Source organism: Procambarus clarkii, chromosome 9 (assembly GCF_040958095.1).
Source record: "Procambarus clarkii isolate CNS0578487 chromosome 9, FALCON_Pclarkii_2.0, whole genome shotgun sequence".
Lineage (NCBI taxonomy): Eukaryota > Metazoa > Arthropoda > Malacostraca > Decapoda > Cambaridae > Procambarus > Procambarus clarkii.
This window is the reverse complement of record NC_091158.1, coordinates 3,809,950-3,829,427: the sequence shown is the minus strand read 5'-3', so window position 1 is coordinate 3,829,427 and position 19,478 is coordinate 3,809,950. Positions and strand designations below refer to the sequence as shown.

The window sequence follows — 19,478 nt, the reverse complement described above, 5'->3', positions numbered from 1 at the left end:
GGCAGCAAACCAGGTGACCTTGGATAAGTTCGAAATTACAAGAGATGAGGTCAAGAAGCACCTATTGGAGCTGGATGTGAGAAAAGCTGTTGGGCCAGATGGAATCTCGCCAGGGGTATTGAAAGAGTGTGCAGGAGCACTCTGCCTACCACTCTCCATAGTGTATAGTAGGTCACTGGAAACGGGGGACCTACCAGAAATATGGAAGACTGCTAATGTAGTACCAATATACAAAAAGGGTGACAGACAGAGGCACTGAACTACAGGCCAGTGTCCTTAACTTGTATACCATGCAAGGTGATGGAGAAGATTGTGAGAAAAAAACAGCGTTGAATGTAATGAAACGCCATTTTCTGGGTGAGCCCCGGAGGCTCCCTGGATACCCTCCCTCCCTTCCGGTCGGCGGGATTTTTCGCGTTGATTGAAGCCTCCGGGGCTCACCCAGAAAATGGCGTTTCATTACATTCAACGCTGGTTTTTCTGTGGGGAGCCCCTACGGCTCCCTGGAGCTTATCGGGCTAATGTATGTTATGTTAGACCGGGACATTAGCTATGGAGTTCAGACCTACCAGGGACCAGCGCCAGAACCTGGCCCCTTCAGAGAGGTTTCAGGGAGCAATGGCCCTGGAAAACCCCCATATGGTTGGGGGTTTTCCTTATCTGCCATCGACCGGGGTTAGGCACCCAGAAAGGTAGGCGTAACAAAACAAACCCCACATGGTAAAAAACTACAACAAAAACCGAACAGAGAGGTAGAAAACTCCCTACAATCCCAAGGAAAACAATCAAACAATCAATTTACTGCCGCGCCGGTCGTCCGCGCAGCCCTCCCCTCCCCGGGAGGGGGGGGCCCCGGACCTCACCACGCTGGCTGCCGTCAGTTCGGAAACTAGGCTTCAACCAACGCGAAAAATCCCGCCGACCGGATGGGAGGGAGGGTATCCAGGGAGCCTCCGGGGCTCACCCAGAAAATGGCGTTTCATTACATTCAACGCTGGTTTTCTGTGGGGAGCCCCTACGGCTCCCTGGAGCTACATACCCAAAGAGAAGGAAAAAATGGGACTTACCCGGGAGGCACCGGCCACAAACTCCTCAACTCGAAGTCGAGACAACTGGCTGCAACCTGCGACCCAAAGCAACACAAGAACGACGAGGAGCAGGGACGTTCACCAAATAACGGGCGGCCAGGACCCTGTTCGACTTCCAAAATCCACGCGCCCGAATATGAGCCCAAGACATATTACCAAACACGGCAGCCAAAGCCGCAAACTTCCTAACGTCATGGGCGCGAGGATAGACCGCAGGCTGGCTAGACTTAATAACCCTGCGGACAACCTGGGAGACCCGAGCCCTGGAACAGGGAACGAGGGAAACCGGATCAACCCAAAGTGCATCCCCAGCCACCCTGGCTGAAGCGCGCAGGTAACGGCGAAGTGCAGCAACAGGACACAACACATGATGCACCCCCGACCGAACCAACCAAGCATCAATGACCCACGGACCCCTCCGGAAAGCAGCCGTCTCGTTCTTCGCCAGAAAAGATGGAGAAGGCTGCAAACGGACAAACCTACCCCCAGGACCAAAAGAGCAGAAACCCCTGCGCCTAGGAGGAGAGCATGAAGCTCCCCTACCCGGCCCCCAGAGGCCAATGCCAATAAAAACAAAGCCTTGGAAAAACAATCAGGAACCGAAGGGGCCACCACAAACCGAGGAGAGGAAAGATAGGAGAGCACCCTGTCCAAGGACCAGGACGCCTCAGGCGGTGCATGAGCAGGCCGGAGGCGAAACATAGCACGGGAAAGCTTACGAAACGGGGCGGATGTGACGTCCACCCCGAAAGCTAGCTTGAGCGGCTCCTCCAGCGCCGCACGATACGAGGCGACAGTATTAGGCATCAAATGACGGTCCTGAAAAAGCCAAGTAAGAAAGGACAAAACAACCCGATCCGAAAGAAAAGACAACCTACGAAGAGCCAGAAAATGGCGAAAAGAACGCCAGGAAACTTCATACTGTCGCCTAGACGAAGCTCTCAGGTGGGACACCATCAAAGAAGCCACCTGATCACCATAGAAATGGTGATACACCCGCGTCAAAAAGACCAGACGCGAAGAGCAGAGGAGAAGGTCGAACCAGCCCCGTACCGGATCGGGCCGACCTGCTGAAAGAGGCGGAGCCGCGGGAAACGTCCCGGGTTCGGGCAACGAGCCAAAAGCACCGGAAACCAAGGCTGGGCCGGCCACCAAGGGGTCACGAGGACTACTCTCCCCGGGAATGTCTCTAACCGAACCAGAACCCGAAGCAACAGCTGGACCGGAGGAAAGAGGTACAGGTAACCCCACCTCGACCAGTCCTGCCGAAAGGCATCCACCGCGAACGCCCCGCAGTCGGGGAAGGGCGTCACATACACAGGGAGACGCCGGGACCACGCCGACGCGAAGAGGTCCACATCTGGAAGACCGTACGTCTGGCAGATCCAACGAAACGAGTCGTCGTCGACCGTCCATTCCGTGGAAAGGGGAAGGAAGCGAGACAGACCGTCCGCCAGAACGTTTGACACTCCCCGGACGTGAACCGCACGGAGAGCCAAACCACGAGAATCCAGCAGACGAACCACTCGATGGGACCAACCCCAAAGAGCCAAGGACCGAAGAGAACCCCCGCGGTTCAGGCAATGAACCACCGGAGAACAGTCCGAATGGAGGCGAATGGTCGATCCCCGAGCGACCCGAATCCTCCGAAGCGCGAACCAGACAGCCGCGAACTCCCGAACCGTGCTGTGAGCCCGATGGAAGGACGGACCCCACCGTCCCTGGCCTGCCTGGTGAGCACTGGTCACAAAGCCCCAGCCGAGAGACGACGCGTCCGTGAACACAACGAGCTGAGGGCTCGGGAAGGCGCCAAGGCACCGAACCCCGAAAAACCCGAAGAGGAAGTCGGTGACGCAGCAACCGACATAAGACCCCCGGAGGGCGAACCCAATGATTGCGAAAGAGGCGGAAAGGACGTCCCCGAAGGAACCAAAACAGACGCCGAAGCCAAACCCGACCCGGCGGGTAGACTAGCATGGCGAAGTTCAGACTCCCGCACAACCGCTCGAGCAACAGCCGAGTGACCCGGGACCCCCTCAGAAACAGCAAACGGCGGTCCCGCAGCCGCCGCAACGCCACCGGAGGGAGAGACAAGGAAGCGGTCCGAGAATCCCAAAAAAAGACCCAGCCAGGTTCGAACCTGGGACGGAACCAGATGGGACTTCCTCCAGTTCACCAGGAACCCGAACCTGGCGAGCTGGGAAAGAACCATATCCTTGGCGTGCAGACAAGCCGACCGACTGGGAGCCCACACCAGCCAGTCGTCGAGGTAGGCCAAAACCCGAATCCCTAGAAGACGCAGACGGGACACCACAACTCGGGTCAGACGCGTGAAAACGCGAGGTGCCAGATTCAGGCCAAAAGGTAGGCATCGAAAACGGTAAGCGTGACGCCCCACCACGAAACCTAACCAGTCCCTGAACCCCGGATGAATAGGAACGTGCCAATACGCATCCTTGAGGTCCAGGGACACCATCCAGGCACCCGGCTCCAACAGAAGCCTGACCTGGGACAGAGTGGTCATCCGAAAGGAGGGGCAAGGAATCCAGGGGTTCAGACGGGACAAGTCCAGAATGAACCTCAGATCCGCACAGTCCCGTTTCGGCACTGGAAACAGGCGAGAAACCCACCTGAGGGACGTAGTCGTTTCGACCACGCCCAAGCGCACCCACTCCAAGATGACTTGACGAAGCGCAGGAGAAGAGACGTGCCCTGTTAGCCCCGAACCCCCCAAAGGAGGACGAGTCGCCCAACGCCACCGCAGGCCGGATGACACGACCGAAAAGGCCCACAAATCATGGGACCAGGCGTGGGCAAACAGAGCGAGCCTCCCCCCCATCGCCCCGTCAACGGGGCAAACCGCGAAAGGGCCGACGCCCCTTACGAGAACCCAACCGTCGAACAGGGCGATCACTGCGCCGACCAGACGAACGCTGGCCCCGAAGGGAACAACGGCTCAGAAACTGGCACCAATGGCCCACCTCGACCAGCGGAACCCGAAACCCTGGCACGACCCCTCCGAAACTGCCGAGAACGACCGCTCCGGAGAAGCAACAAGTCCACCATAGGACGACAACTAGACGAAGCCGCATGCAGAAACTGGGACACTACAGACTCTACAAACAGCAACGGACAAAAAGGAGACGAAAACCTAAGAGCCAGGGCCCAAGCGGATTCCAAAGAGAGGGCGAGCACAGCCTGACGGCACGCGAGGCGAGAAGCAAAAAACAGAGACACCGCTTCCTTCAGGATGGGCGCAAAGAGCTTCAACAGTGCAGCCGACGCCCTAGCTGCCGAAGAAAGCGCCCCGGACGAAGGACCTTCACTCAACGCTCCCACATCCTCCTCGAGCCAAGCAGAAGAGAGCTCGAGAAGGGAAAAGAAACGCAAGACCGAAGCCAAATGCCCACGGGAGCGCAACTCCTCCGCAACCAAGGAAGCCGAAAGCTGAGGAATCTGCACGTGAAGCTAGAAAAGGCCAACATCCCGAGAAAGCACAGGAGCGAATAAGCACGCATTAAGGTGCTCAAACTCGCCCCCCAGGTAAACCTGCATAAAAGTAGCAATCTCCCGCCAATCAAGCGTGCGGGTCCGACAGAACCCATGCCATGCCCCCAACGAAAAGAAAGGCAGTCTGCTAGCCAGGAAGACCCCGGAACCTCCAAACGCACCCAAAAACGGGAAGAAGAACCGAACTCAAACGAGGACGGATCCATTGGGGAGGCATAACCCGGGTCTCGCAAGAGGTATGCAGCAAGAGCTTCCCGTGCCACCTTCGCGGAGAGACAGGAAGTAACAAACCCCTGTAAAGACGGAGCCGAGGTACCCAAAGGCGCCCAGAACCGAACCCGGGGAGGAGCCGAACCCAAAACATACTCATACAGGGAGGGAGGGTAAGAAAACCCCTCCCCCTGCAACAATAAACCCCGTGGGGAAGGCAAAAGCACCCAAGTGGGGTCACAGGGGGCCCAAGGCCCCCAGGCCGACTCCTCCCCAGCCCCAGGATCCCCTACGTCGGGACCCGGGGCAGAGCCGTCCTCCAAACCCTCTACCCCTGAAGAAAAGGTAGAGTCCAAGGGAAAGGCAGACAAGAAGGGGGCCTGCTGGTGGTACCCAGAAGCCTCGGCAGGAGGAACCGGCTCAAATGCCTCCGTCCCCGACCCGGATGGGGCAGCCCCCGAAGCAGCCCGAGTCTCTCCACCAACTAAATCCTGTGCCAAGGCCGAAAACCGCATACGTTTCGGAGCTGGACACAGGGGGGGAGGTGCAGGAAGAACCACAGGGGAAGGACCAGAGGGCGTAGGAGTCAAAGCCATAGCAACCAACGCCCCCAGGTCAGGGTCCCTAAAGCCAAAACGGGGCAGCCTCGGGGCATCCAGGCGGGAAACCGACCTAGCGCGTTGCAATAACCTAAATCTAACATGCAACGCTGATGCAGGTGTTTCCAGGGCCCGTAGGGTAGCAACTACGGGAAGCCCGGGCAAGGTGTTGCTAACCGGTTAAGAAACCCAAACAAAACACGGGTAAATGATAATACTGAAAACCCCTGGGACGTGTACAAGCACGGGGGCCTAGCAGAGGGCCACCAAAACAATACCAGGGGAACTATGGGCCCACGAGGCAGCACCTCCACCAGGCAACCAAAAACAAAACAAAAGAAAAACCCCGCAAAAGTACACCGTCCCCAGAGCAACAGGAACCGGTCGCCGCTTAGGTGGCAGGCCGCGCAACACCTTGACGCCCTAACCAGCACAAAACCACTCCCTGCCCAAGGCCAAACAAGGGCCCCAAGCCCCAGCTGGCCCCAAGGGCGAGGCAAATGCCGAGCAGCAAAAACCTCTATGGGAGCGGTTCCCGAACACCCCAGAGAAGGGTACTGCCCTTGCGTGCCCTGACACGCAAGGGCAGTACTCACAGGGCGCCTAGGGAAGGAAGCCCTAGGCGCATGCTGCCCCGGCACTGATGAAGTACTCCTGGCCACCGCACACCACAACAACAGCAGAGAACGCCACACGAGGCAAACACCGCCAAGGAATTTGAGGCCAGAGAAGCGTCTATCCCGGTTGACACTAACTTGCGAACTGACGGCAGCCGGCGTGGTGAGGTCCGGGGCCCCCCTTCCCCCTCCCGGGGAGGGGAGGGCTGCGCGGACGACAGGCGCGGCAGTAAATTGATTGTTTGATTGTTTTCCTTGGGATTGTAGGGAGTTTTCTACCTCTCTGTTCGGTTTTTGTTGTAGTTTTTTACCATGTGGGGTTTGTTTTGTTATGCGTACCTTTCTGGGTGCCTAACCCCGGTCGATGGCAGATAAGGAAAACCCCCAACCATATGGGGTTTTCCAGGGCCATTGCTCCCTGAAACCTCTCTGAAGGGGCCAGGTTCTGGCACTGGTCCCTGGTAGATCTGAACTCCATAGCTAATGTCCCGGTCTAACATAACATACATTAGCCCGATAAGCTCCAGGGAGCCGGAGGGGCTCCCCACAGAAAACCTAGTAACACATCTGGAGAGAAGAGACTTCGTGACAACCCATCAACATCGGTTCAGGGAGGGTAAATCTTGCCTTACAGGTTTGATAGAATTCTACGATCAGGTGACAAAGATTAAACAAGAAAGAGAAGGGTGGGCGGACTGCATTTTTTTGGACTGTCGGAAAGCCTTTGACACAGTACCCCATAAAAGGTTGATGCATAAGCTAGAGAAACAGGCAGGAGTAACTGGTAGGGCGCTCCAGTGGATAAGGGAGTACCTAAACAATAGGAAGCAGAGTTACAGTGAGGGGTGAGACCTCAGACTGGCGTGAAGTCACCAGTGGAGTCCCACAGGGCTCTGTACTTGGACCTATCCTGTTTCTGATATACGTAAATGATCTCCCAGAGGGTATAGACTCATTCCTCTCAATGTTTGCTGACGACGCCAAAATTAAGAGAAGGATTAAGACAGAGGAGGACAGCTTGAGGCTTCAAGAAGACCTGGACAAGCTGCAGGAATGGTCGAACAAATGGCTGTTAGAGTTTAATCCAAGCAAATGTAATGTAATGAAGATAGGGGTAGGAAGCAGGAGACCAGATACAAGGTATCACTTGGGAGATGAAATACTGCAAGAGTCCGAGAGAGAGAAAGACCTGGGGGTTGATATCACGCCAGACCTGTCCCCTGATGCTCACATCAAGAGGATAACAGCAGCAGCATATGCCAGGTTGGCTAACATAAGAACGGCCTTTAGAAACTTGTGTAAGGAATCTTTCAGAACATTATATACCACATATGTCAGACCAATCCTGGAGTATGCGGCACCAGCATGGAGTCCATATCTAGTCAAGCATAAGACTAAAATGGAAAAGGTTCAAAGGTTTGCCACCAGACTAGTACCCGAGCTGAGAGGTATGAGCTACGAGGAGAGACTACGGGAATTAAACCTCACTTCGTTGGAAGACAGAAGAGTTAGGGGGACATGATCACCACATTCAAGATCCTCAAGGGAATTGACAGGGTTGATAAAGACAGGCTGTTTAACACAAGGGGCACACGCACTAGGGGACACAGATGGAAACTGAGTGCCCAAATGAGCCACAGAGATATTAGAAAGAACTTTTTTAGTGTCAGAGTGGTTGACAAATGGAATGCATTAGGAAGTGATGTGGTGGAGGCTGACTCCATACACAGTTTCAAGTGTAGATATGATAGAGCCCAATAGGCTCAGGAACCTATACACCTGTTGATTGACAGTTGAGAGGCGGGACCAAAGAGCCAGAGCTCAACCCCCGCAAGCACAACTAGGTGAGTACAACTAGGTGAGTACAACTAGGTGAGTACAACTAGGTGAGTATACACACACACACACACACACACACACACACACACACACACCTCATCCTGGAAACATTCTTGTATCAACATGTTAAACAAGCTACGAGGATGAGGGAAGGGGACGTTCCCTCCATGCTAGATTTGATATTTACCAGGAAGGAGGAAGAGATATTTGACATTCAGTACCTTCCTCCCTTGGGTAAAAGTGACCATGTCTTTTTGGGAATAAAGTATGCAATGCGTTATAAGCTGGAAGAAAATAAGGAGGTTGAAGCAGTTGAAAAACCAGACTTCAGGAGAGGACATTATGGTGACCTTAGAAATTTTTTTAGTGAGTATAATTGGACAGACTTGATGCTAGGCAAGGAAGTGAATGAGATGTATGGCAAGTTTTGTGAAATATATGATAAAGGCACAAAAAAATTTATACCAAAACAGAGATGCAGAACTAGGAAACAGGATTGGTTCAATAGAAATTGCGAGAGGGCTAGAGACCGAAAGACACAAAAATGGAATCAATACAGGAAGAGGCCGAACCCCCAAACATACCAGCGATACAAAGATGCGAGAAACAACTACACGGCAGTGAGGAGAGAGGCAGAAAGAAATTTTGAAAAAGGGATTGCGGACAAATGTAAAACAGAACCAGGTCTATTCTATAAATTCATAAACAACAAATTGCAGGTAAAGGATAATATTCAGAGGTTGAAAATGGGAAATAGATTCACGGAAGATGAAAAGGAAATGTGTGAAACACTAAACGAAAAGTTCCAAAGTGTGTTTGTACAAAATGAAATCTTTAGGGAACCAGATACAATAAGAATTCCAGAGAACAACATAGAACACATAGAGGTGTCTAGAGACGAAGTGGAAAAAATGCTCAAGGAGCTCGGTAAGAACAAAGCAGCTGGCCCAGATGGCGTTTCACCATGGGTTCTGAGAGAATGTGCATCTGAGCTCAGCATTCCACTTCACCTGATCTTTCAGGCATCCCTGTGTACAGGAATCGTAGCAGACGGGTGGAAACAGGCTAACATAGTTCCAATCTACAAAAGTGGCAGCAGGGAAGACCCCCTCAATTATAGACCTGTATCATTGACAAGTGTAATAGTGAAAGTATTGGAAAAACTAATCAAAACTAAATGGGTAGAACACCTAGAGAGAAATGATATAATATCAGACAGACAGTATGGTTTTCGATCTGGAAGATCCTGTGTATCGAATTTACTCAGTTTCTATGATCGAGCCACAGAGATATTACAGGAAAGAGATGGTTGGGTTGACTGCATCTATCTGGACCTAAAAAAGGCTTTCGACAGAGTTCCACATAAGAGGTTGTTCTGGAAACTGGAAAATATTGGAGGGGTGACAGGTAAGCTTCTAACATGGATGATAAATTTTCTGACTGATAGAAAAATGAGGGCAGTAATCAGAGGCAATGTATCGGAATGGAGAAATGTCACAAGTGGAGTACCACAGGGTTCAGTTCTTGCACCAGTGATGTTTATTGTGTACATAAATGATCTACCAGTTGGTATACAGAATTATATGAACATGTTTGCTGATGATGCTAAGATAATAGGAAGGATAAGAAATTTAGATGACTGTCATGCCCTTCAAAAAGACCTGGACAAAATAAGTATATGGAGCACCACTTGGCAAATGGAATTTAATGTTAATAAATGTCATGTTATGGAATGTGGAATAGGAGAACATAGACCCCACACAACCTATATATTATGTGAGAAATCTTTAAAGAATTCTGATAAAGAAAGAGATCTAGGAGTGGTTCTAGATAGAAAACTATCACCTGAGGACCACATAAAGAATATTGTGCAAGGAGCCTATGCTATGCTTTCTAACTTCAGAATTGCATTTAAATACATGGATGGCGATATACTAAAGAAATTGTTCATGACTTTTGTTAGGCCAAAGCTAGAATATGCAGCTGTTGTGTGGTGCCCATATCTTAAGAAGCACATCAACAAACTGGAAAAGGTGCAAAGACATGCTACTAAATGGCTCCCAGAACTGAAGGGCAAGAGCTACGAGGAGAGGTTAGAAGCATTAAATATGCCAAAACTAGAAGACAGAAGAAAAAGAGGTGATATGATCACTACATACAAAATAGTAACAGGAATTGATAAAATCGACAGGGAAGACTTCCTGAGACCTGGAATTTCAAGAACAAGAGGTCATAGATTTAAACTAGCTAAACACAGATGCCGAAGAAATATAAGAAAATTCACCTTCGCAAATAGAGTGGTAGACGGTTGGAACAAGTTAAGTGAGAAGGTGGTGGAGGCCAAGACCGTCAGTAGTTTCAAAGCGTTATATGACAAAGAGTGCTGGGAAGACGGGACACCACGAGCGTAGCTCTCATCCTGTAACTACACTTAGGTAATTACACTTAGGTAATTACACACACAAACAAATTGCAGGTAAAGGATAATATTCAGAGGTTGAAAATGGGAAATAGATTCACGGAAGATGAAAAGGAAATGTGTGAAACACTAAACGAAAAGTTCCAAAGTGTGTTTGTACAAAATGAAATCTTTAGGGAACCAGATACAATAAGAATTCCAGAGAACAACATAGAACACATAGAGGTGTCTAGAGACGAAGTGGAAAAAATGCTCAAGGAGCTCGGTAAGAACAAAGCAGCTGGCCCAGATGGCGTTTCACCATGGGTTCTGAGAGAATGTGCATCTGAGCTCAGCATTCCACTTCACCTGATCTTTCAGGCATCCCTGTGTACAGGAATCGTAGCAGACGGGTGGAAACAGGCTAACATAGTTCCAATCTACAAAAGTGGCAGCAGGGAAGACCCCCTCAATTATAGACCTGTATCATTGACAAGTGTAATAGTGAAAGTATTGGAAAAACTAATCAAAACTAAATGGGTAGAACACCTAGAGAGAAATGATATAATATCAGACAGACAGTATGGTTTTCGATCTGGAAGATCCTGTGTATCGAATTTACTCAGTTTCTAGGATCGAGCCACAGAGATATTACAGGAAAGAGATGGTTGGGTTGACTGCATCTATCTGGACCTAAAAAAGGCTTTCGACAGAGTTCCACATAAGAGGTTGTTCTGGAAACTGGAAAATATTGGAGGGGTGACAGGTAAGCTTCTATCATGGATGAAAAATTTTCTGACATAGAAAAATGAGGGCAGTAATCAGAGGCAATGTATCGGAATGGAGAAATGTCACAAGTGGAGTACCACAGGGTTCAGTTCTTGCACCAGTGATGTTTATTGTGTACATAAATGATCTACCAGTTGGTATACAGAATTATATGAACATGTTTGCTGATGATGCTAAGATAATAGGAAGGATAAGAAATTTAGATGATTGTCATGCCCTTCAAGAAGACCTGGACAAAATAAGTATATGGAGCACCACTTGGCAAATGGAATTTAATGTTAATAAATGTCATGTTATGGAATGTGGAATAGGAGAACATAGACCCCACACAACCTATATATTATGTGAGAAATCTTTAAAGAATTCTGATAAAGAAAGAGATCTAGGAGTGGTTCTAGATAGAAAACTATCACCTGAGGACCACATAAAGAATATTGTGCAAGGAGCCTATGCAATGCTTTCTAACTTCAGAATTGCATTTAAATACATGGATGGCGATATACTAAAGAAATTGTTCATGACTTTTGTTAGGCCAAAGCTAGAATATGCAGCTGTTGTGTGGTGCCCATATCTTAAGAAGCACATCAACAAACTGGAAAAGGTGCAAAGACATGCTACTAAGTGGCTCCCAGAACTGAAGGGCAAGAGCTACAAGGAGAGGTTAGAAGCATTAAATATGCCAAAACTAGAAGACAGAAGAAAAAGAGGTGATATGATCACTACGTACAAAATCGTAACAGGAATTGATAAAATCGACAGGGAAGACTTCCTGAGACCTGGAACTTCAAGAACAAGAGGTCATAGATTTAAACTAGCTAAACACAGATGCCGAAGAAATATAAGAAAATTCACCTTCGCAAATAGAGTGGTAGACGGTTGGAACAAGTTAAGTGAGAAGGTGGTGGAGGCCAAGACCGTCAGTAGTTTCAAAGCGTTATATGACAAAGAGTGCTGGGAAGACGGGACACCACGAGCGTAGCTCTCATCCTGTAACTACACTTAGGTAATTACACTTAGGTAGTTACTCAGTACTTTGGAAGTGAGCAATAATCAACGAAGTAGTCCATGGTACACAGCACGACATCGCTCTCAGTGCACCAGGTACAGATAAATTTTTGCTTCCTGTTTCTTCATTCTGTGTGCTTGCAAATAACACACTCACGTACACCCTTGGCTTTAGTACTTGTAGGTTGTATGTAGCCAAGCTTGTAAAGCATAAGGTAGTATTGAAAAGATCAATTTGTAAGGTAGTCTTGAAAAGATCGCTTTGTATGGTCCCACACAGGAAGAGATTCAGCTTGCCTCAAAGTGTGTTCATCAGTCAGGAAGAGATTCAGGTATTCTTGAAAATATCTATGGAAAACACCACCATGGAAGCCGCTAACACTGTTCATCTATGCTACTTGAATCAGATGTATCATCGCTGAATGCAGAAATCAATTCATCTATGTATCATCTAAATAAATTGGAGATAGCATAGGATTGCAAGGGTGATGCTCAGAGCTACAACTGGATACGCTCGCTGTATCGTCCTCATAGGTGCTGTATCACTTGCATCCGACCTTTGTGGTAGGTCCTTATTGCGCCTAGCTTCACCAATGTTATGACCGTTATGTTTTTTCAAACAATAAGATTTGAATTACACCGACAGAGCGTTATCTCTCAACACCGCGTCGGACAGGTGTTTGGGAGCCAGAGGCGAGTGCGTCACCCATGGTTGCTCATTCAGTACTAACCCAGCCAGCAGCCCTAGGGCATTCTGGGAATTTTTTCCAAGATGGCTGCCTCTCACTGGAGGTCCTAAAAGTCCCTTTCGTACACAACCAACCTCGTAGACATTTGGAATTGGTACCGAAAAATCAAAAAGAGTTTTCTCGGTTGGCGCAGTTTCTCGCCGACCGAGAATACTCGGTTGGTGCAGTTAAGTGGTTAATCTTTGTTAAATTACCAATCAAGCAGTCAATGCAATCAATCAGAGCTACCGATGTACTTTAATATACCTATTAATCTCTCTCATCTCTTTTTTTTTTTTTAGCAATGTACCTGTTATTTTATAAATTTTGCTAGAATTTACCTACTTAAAATTAACTGTTAGATTAAGGACCTGCCCAAAGCGCTGCGCGTACTAGTGGCTTTACAAGAATGTAAACACCATGCTATGTATCCTCACATACCCAACGTACCTTCTTGTATATATACTGTATAAATAAATAATTAATTAATTAATTAAATAATTATATCTATTATTTTGTAACATTGTAGGCCAAGATTATAATAATTAAATTTTTATTTATTATATTGTAAACAAAATAAAATAAAGGGAACTGAAACTCACAATCTCTCCCAGTAATACCACATTTTCTCCACGGATGACAAAAACTCCACGATCAATGTCCCCATATCGAGTTCCTACGTGGATACGCTCTATGGTGCGATGAAGAACTAAGTTTGCGAATTGGTCAACACTCCGTAAATAACCAATGAGTGTTCTCCCATCTCGCAAGTAGACCATTAACTTTTCTGCAGGGAAACGGTGAAAGTTAGATGAAAATCTGAAATAGCCAACAAAATTACTATATGCTCATCTTGTAATGGATGTCAATACCATTAATAAACTTAAATGTTAAATTATAATGAGTAAATAGGTAGGGGCAACAGAAATAAAATTACAATATCACTACACGAGGTTCACATCAGCTTCCTCAGAGCTCTTGTAAACAGACACCATTTTTTTTTAAATTTTGGGCAACATTTCCAGGTGTGAGAGCCTCAATACTGACTGAGCAACCATGGTTGTGCACATGCAGCATGAGCTAACAGCATTGCTGTTCATCTTGTGACAACAGCATTGTCTAAAAATGTAAAAATCCAGCATCCTGGAGGCTCCCCGTAGCTATCTAGGCTGAATGGATATGTATAACTTTCTGGCATCATTCAATGCATGGAGCAAAATTTTCTCCCAAGCTGTCAATCCCCAGCCTGACCAACCAAGAAGCAACCCAAGGACCCCTCCAGAAAACAGCAGACCCAAACATCATCCAAAAACAAGGAGACTGCAGCAAATGAACAACCTACCACCAAGACCAAACGAGCAGAAAAAATATGGGTGCTAGAGGAGAGCCGGAAACTCCCTGACCCGACCCCCAGAGGTCAACGCCAACAGGAAAAGGAGACCCAAAAAAACAAAAAACACCATAACCGAAGGGGACCCGACAAACCAAGAAGAAAGAAGAGAGCTTACCTGGGCCAACGACGCATGAGCAGGCTGGAGGTGAAACAATCCACTAGACAGCTAGCGGAACAGAGCTGAAGGAACAGTAATTCCGAACGCAAACTGGAGCGTTCCCGCCAGCGCCCCCCTCCCCCCAGAAGAGGCGACAGTATTCAGCACCAGATGGCAGTCCTGGAACAACCACAAAGGGAGGGACACGACAACCCTATCAGAGACTGAAGTCCACTTACGCAGTGATAGGGAAACCAGAAGGACCACCAGGAAACTACACACTGCTGCCAAGATGAAGCACACAGGTGGGAGACCAACAACAATCCCACCAGTGCCCACACAAGTGACGAGAAACTCACGACAAAAACTCCGAGACACAAAGACTCGATGGGAATAACGAACCAGCCTCGTACTGGGCTGAACTGATCCGCAAAAAGAGTCTTCCTGCGGGAAGACTCTCAGGATTGCACACCGAGCAAGCAGTGCCCCCAACCAAGACTGGCAAAGAACCAGAAATAAGACCTGCCAGGGAACCAGGAACCCAAACCCCGCGAGCCGGGAAGGAACCAACCCAAGCGAGCAGACACGCCCCATCCGAGAGGAATCCCCCACCTCCCGGACCTCTGAAGGACCAACAAAGCCCAAAATAAATGGCAACGAAAAGAATTCACTTGCCGAACGAGCCGAACTGCAGTAACCGCAACAGCAAAGACCAAATGGCTACGAAAACTGAAGAGCCTGGTCACGGCAGAGGCCAAACGAAAAAAACGAGCACCACGAACCGAATCGTGAGATGTGAAGCGAAAAACAGTGACCCCTGGGAGCCGGTCGGCCGAGCGGACAGCACATTGGACTTGTGATCCTGTGGTCCCGGGTTCGATCCCGGGCGCCGGCGAGAAACAATGGGCAGTTTCTTTCACTCTATGCCCGTTGCCTAGCAGTAAAATAGGTACCTGGGTGTTAGTCAGCTGTCACGAGCTGATTCCTGGGGGTGAAGGCCTGGTCGAGGACTGGGCTGCTGGGACACTAAAGCCCCGAAATCATTTGAAGATAGCCTCAAGATAACCACAACTCGCAGGAGCAGCGCAACCAGCTCCAGAAGGGAAGAACAACGCATGCGTCTCGGAGTTATATATGAGACCTACTCAGGACATGTACCGCACTAACAACCAAAATGTACGTTCTGGAAAAGAAACACAAAGCCGTTACCAGGACTGTAATCCTAGCTCCTCCTGTCCTAACATAAAGGAACCATAGGGGCAGGAGCAGTTGATCGGAAATCTACATCCACCCGCAGAGATTGCAACATAGAAGCAGGCAGTGACATGTAAGGAAAAATCGAAAGAACTCGGTTCCATAACTGAACACCGAGGCAGTCCAAAATCAGGGAACTAAATATGTACAGATGCCAACCTAGCCCCAACACCAGTGCAGCCAATAAGCACCTACCCAGAAACACAAAAGGACTATGGACAGGACCACACCACAAGGCACAGCACTGAAATAAGTCTGGAGCCAGAGTCGCATGACCGCCAGGTCTTACATCAGCCACAGAACTAAAGGCGTGGAAAGCCGGCATGGGGGGTCTGGGGTTCCCCATTCCCGTTCCCTGGCAGGGGGAGCTACACAGACAGCGGCATGGTGACAATTGTGACGTCATACTTGTTTGCTCATTTTTTCGCTTGGAGAAGTTCTGTCCAACATTTTGGCTTTCAGTAGCAATATTTTAACCAGATAGGATTTGTTTTGGGGCACCTACATTTCTGGGTGCCTGACCTGGTCAATGGCAGACATAGAATGCTTCCAACCACACGTGGGCTTTCTACAGACCATTGTTTCTCGTGCCTCTGAGGGAAGCCAGGTTCTGGCTCATGGTCCCCAGTAGGCCTAAGAACTCCATTCGCTTGACTGATGCCAGGGTCTAATACATTCATTTATATCAGCCCAGATAGCTCTGGGGAGCCGAAGGGGCTCCTCCCAGAAAGAATGATAGTAATTACATGATGGATGGAACAGCAGAAATTGAAACAGAACAGCAGAAGCAATTTTAACTACTGTATATAAACAGAAGACTAAAATTTTCTTCAAGCTTGTACATGGCAGATATCAGCAGTTAAACAATAATCAATATTGTTAGAGAATAGCAAGATATAGGTTGACATTTAGGCGATAAGGTGGGTTACATGGAGTTTATTAGGTAGTACAGTACTTATTTTTTCTCTTAAACTGGTAGAGAGGGGTACAGTTTATGACATGATTGGGAAGGTCATTCCACATTCTGGGTCTCTTAATTTGCCAAGAGACCCTCAGACCCTTAACCAAACATTTCTAGTTTGGTTAAATCACACTCTTGGATTATCAAATAGGTATTTGTTTCTAGTGTGGTGCCTACGGCTGCTATTATAACCTTCTAGGAAGCATTTAAGGTCTGGATTGGCATTACAGTTCAAAGTTTTAAATATACTGTAGAAGCTCGATAATCTGGGGCCCGCCAATCTGGAGAACGCCCTAATCCGGGAAAAATAGCAACCTGATAAACTTGTTTCCCTATCCGGCCAGAATGTCCATAGAAGCCGGACTAGCGGATATTTGACCTGATCAGCGTATACTGATAGAGTTTGAAGCTTAAAAATCTCTCCAAAACCAAAGGTCTACTTGCCGCAGAATATAACACGTGAACCTTTACCACAGAGATAAACAAGTGAAACACTGGGCCTAACACTCATTGTACACCACTACCAGGAAAGGAGAGAGTCAGGCAGGCTTCAGGCAAGCAGGGAGGCTAGAGTGGGTGTGGGTGTCAGGACGTGGGTGTCAGAGGGTGGGTGCCAATGGTTGGGTGTAAGGAGTGGGTGTCAGGGATGGGTGGGTGTGGTGGGTGTCAGGGGTGGGCATCAGAGGTGTGACAGGAGTGGGTGTCAGGAGTGGGTGGGTGTGGTGGGTGGGATTGTGGTGGGTGTCTGAGGTGTGTGTCAAAAGTGGGTGGGTGTGGTGGATGGGATTGTGGTGGGTGTCAGGAGTGGGTGGGTGTGGTGGGTGTCAGGGGTGGGTGTCAAGGGTGGGTATGGTAATCACACCCAACACCCCACCCACCAGGGAGGGTGGGGTGGGGGTGTTGGGTATGGAGAGGAGTAAATTGTGTACAGGACTGGTGTTAAACCTACTAGTGTGGTGGTCGGGTCTCTCTCTGACCCTCTGGGTCATGGCGCAGTTGTTTAATCATTTAATTTTTTAATATTAAAATATTAAACTAGTTACAAATATTAAACTAGTTACGAATATTTAAAACCTCACCATAATATTTGAAAAGAATTAATTAGGTATTTATTCATTTAAATCATCCAAGCAGTCCCCGTGGTGTAGTGGTTAAGACGCTCGCCTGGTGTTTCGCGAGTGCTTTGTCCTGGGTTCGTATCCTGGCCGGGGAAAATTTACTGGGCGCAAATCCTTAACTGTAGCCTCTGTTTAACTCAACAGTAAAATGAGTACCTGGTTGTTAAACGATTTTACGCGAAGTCATATTCCAGGGAACACAAGATTAAGGACTTGCCCGAAACACTATGCGTACTAGTGGCTACGTATACAAGAATGTAAGAACTCTTGTATACAGTATATAAATAAATAAATAAATAAATAAAAAAAATTTACAATAAAATAAAATGGGATTTAACACAAGGCACATACAGTATTTTGATATCATACAGCAAGTGAGTATGTTGTCATCACTTGTGACAAGGGTTAGGAAGGTGATGGGTGGAGGGGGGTGGAGGGAGGTATGGATAGGGAGAGTCACCCATCTCCTGCTTGTGTTGTATTCACCTAGTTGTACTCACCTAGTTGTGCTTGCAGGGGTTGAGCTCTGCTCTTTTGGCCCGCCTCTCAACTGTTACTAACTTTTTTTTTTTTTTTTGCTTGTGTTGTGTGGCCACATGCCTGACTGCTCCTGCCCATCCAAATCTGCCTGCCCACCCACCCATCTGACCCACGAACCCATACCTTACCTTGAGGTTACCTTGAGGTGCTTCCGGGGCTTAGCGTACCTGTGGCCCGGTCGTCGACCAGGCCTTCTGGTTGCTGGACTGATCAACCCTCGCAGCCTGACGTATGAGCCATCTGCCTACTCACATGTCAACCACCAAGCACATCTACCTGCCATCCACCCATCCAGAACATGCTTGCCCACCCACCCACCTGACCTGCCTGCCCACTTACCAATCCCAACTGCCTGCCATCCACCCATCCATACACCAAACTGAACCTACCTGCCCACTTACCAGCCAGACAGCTAACTACCCACCCAGCCCCACACACTAATTATAGTGTGTGGCAATTCAAATTATGTTGCTTGTGGTACATAAATGTTTATACCATGTTTGTACCATTTCCAAAAATGGTACAAACATTTTTGGAAATGTTCATTTTTGGACTTCTGCTGTGAAAGTCAGTTAATCCGGAAAAACGGGCTCATCCGGCAAGGGGTCCTTCCCATATAGTCCGGATTAGCTAACTTCTACAGTATCGAGTACACTTGAGAGGATGTGCAGTGACTGAATATCCAACATACTCAAAGATTTAAGTATGGGGCCGAGTGCTGACTGGGGCCGGAGTTTGTTATTGTTCTAATAGCAGATTTGTGTTGAATAAAATAAATAAATAAATAAATATGTTTATTCAGGTAAGGTACATACATACATACAAGTGATGTTACATTAATGGATTGATATATAGATAGAGCTAGTACATACAATGCCTAAAGCCACTATTACGCAATGCGTTTCGGGCAAGAAACGGGCAATTAGAGGGCATAGATGATTTTGGGTAGTAGACCCCCAAGCACAGATACCATAATTAAGATAATGATAGATGAGAGAATAATAAAACATTAATAGGGTAGGGTAGGGCAAGGTACATAATATCTGATTTTAGAATTACTAATTTGGATATTGTTTATGCTTAGATTAATTTGATCTGAGGATTCATTACCAAACAAAAAATAGAAGGTTTTGTCAATGTTAAGGGTGAGTTTGTTGGCACTTATCCAAAGATAGACTTGATTTAGTTCAGTATTCACTGTCATTCAAAATAAGAGGGTTAGGACTAAAGAAAATGAAGGTTAGTGTCATCAGCAAATAAAATTGGCTTGAGATATTGAGAGGCATTTGGAAGGTTATTAATGTAGATGAGAAAGAGGAGAGCGCCAAATAT

The 19,478-nt window shown here is 48.0% G+C and overlaps 1 protein-coding gene across 3 annotated transcripts in view; it reads right to left on the bottom strand.

Moving 5' to 3' along the window:
* LSm1 (U6 snRNA-associated Sm-like protein LSm1) overlaps nucleotides 1-19,478 on the bottom strand; it is a 52,668-nt gene that overhangs the window by 30,430 nt on the left and 2,760 nt on the right. For 2 of the 3 annotated variants that reach the window (XM_045755333.2, XM_069321071.1), the window contains exon 2: nucleotides 13,386-13,570. In XM_045755333.2, coding sequence (XP_045611289.1) covers nucleotides 13,386-13,570 — 185 coding nt within the window. Of the gene's footprint in view, nucleotides 1-13,385; nucleotides 13,603-19,478 lie in introns of all 3 variants that reach the window. The other variant, XM_045755334.2, reaches the window with a different exon arrangement.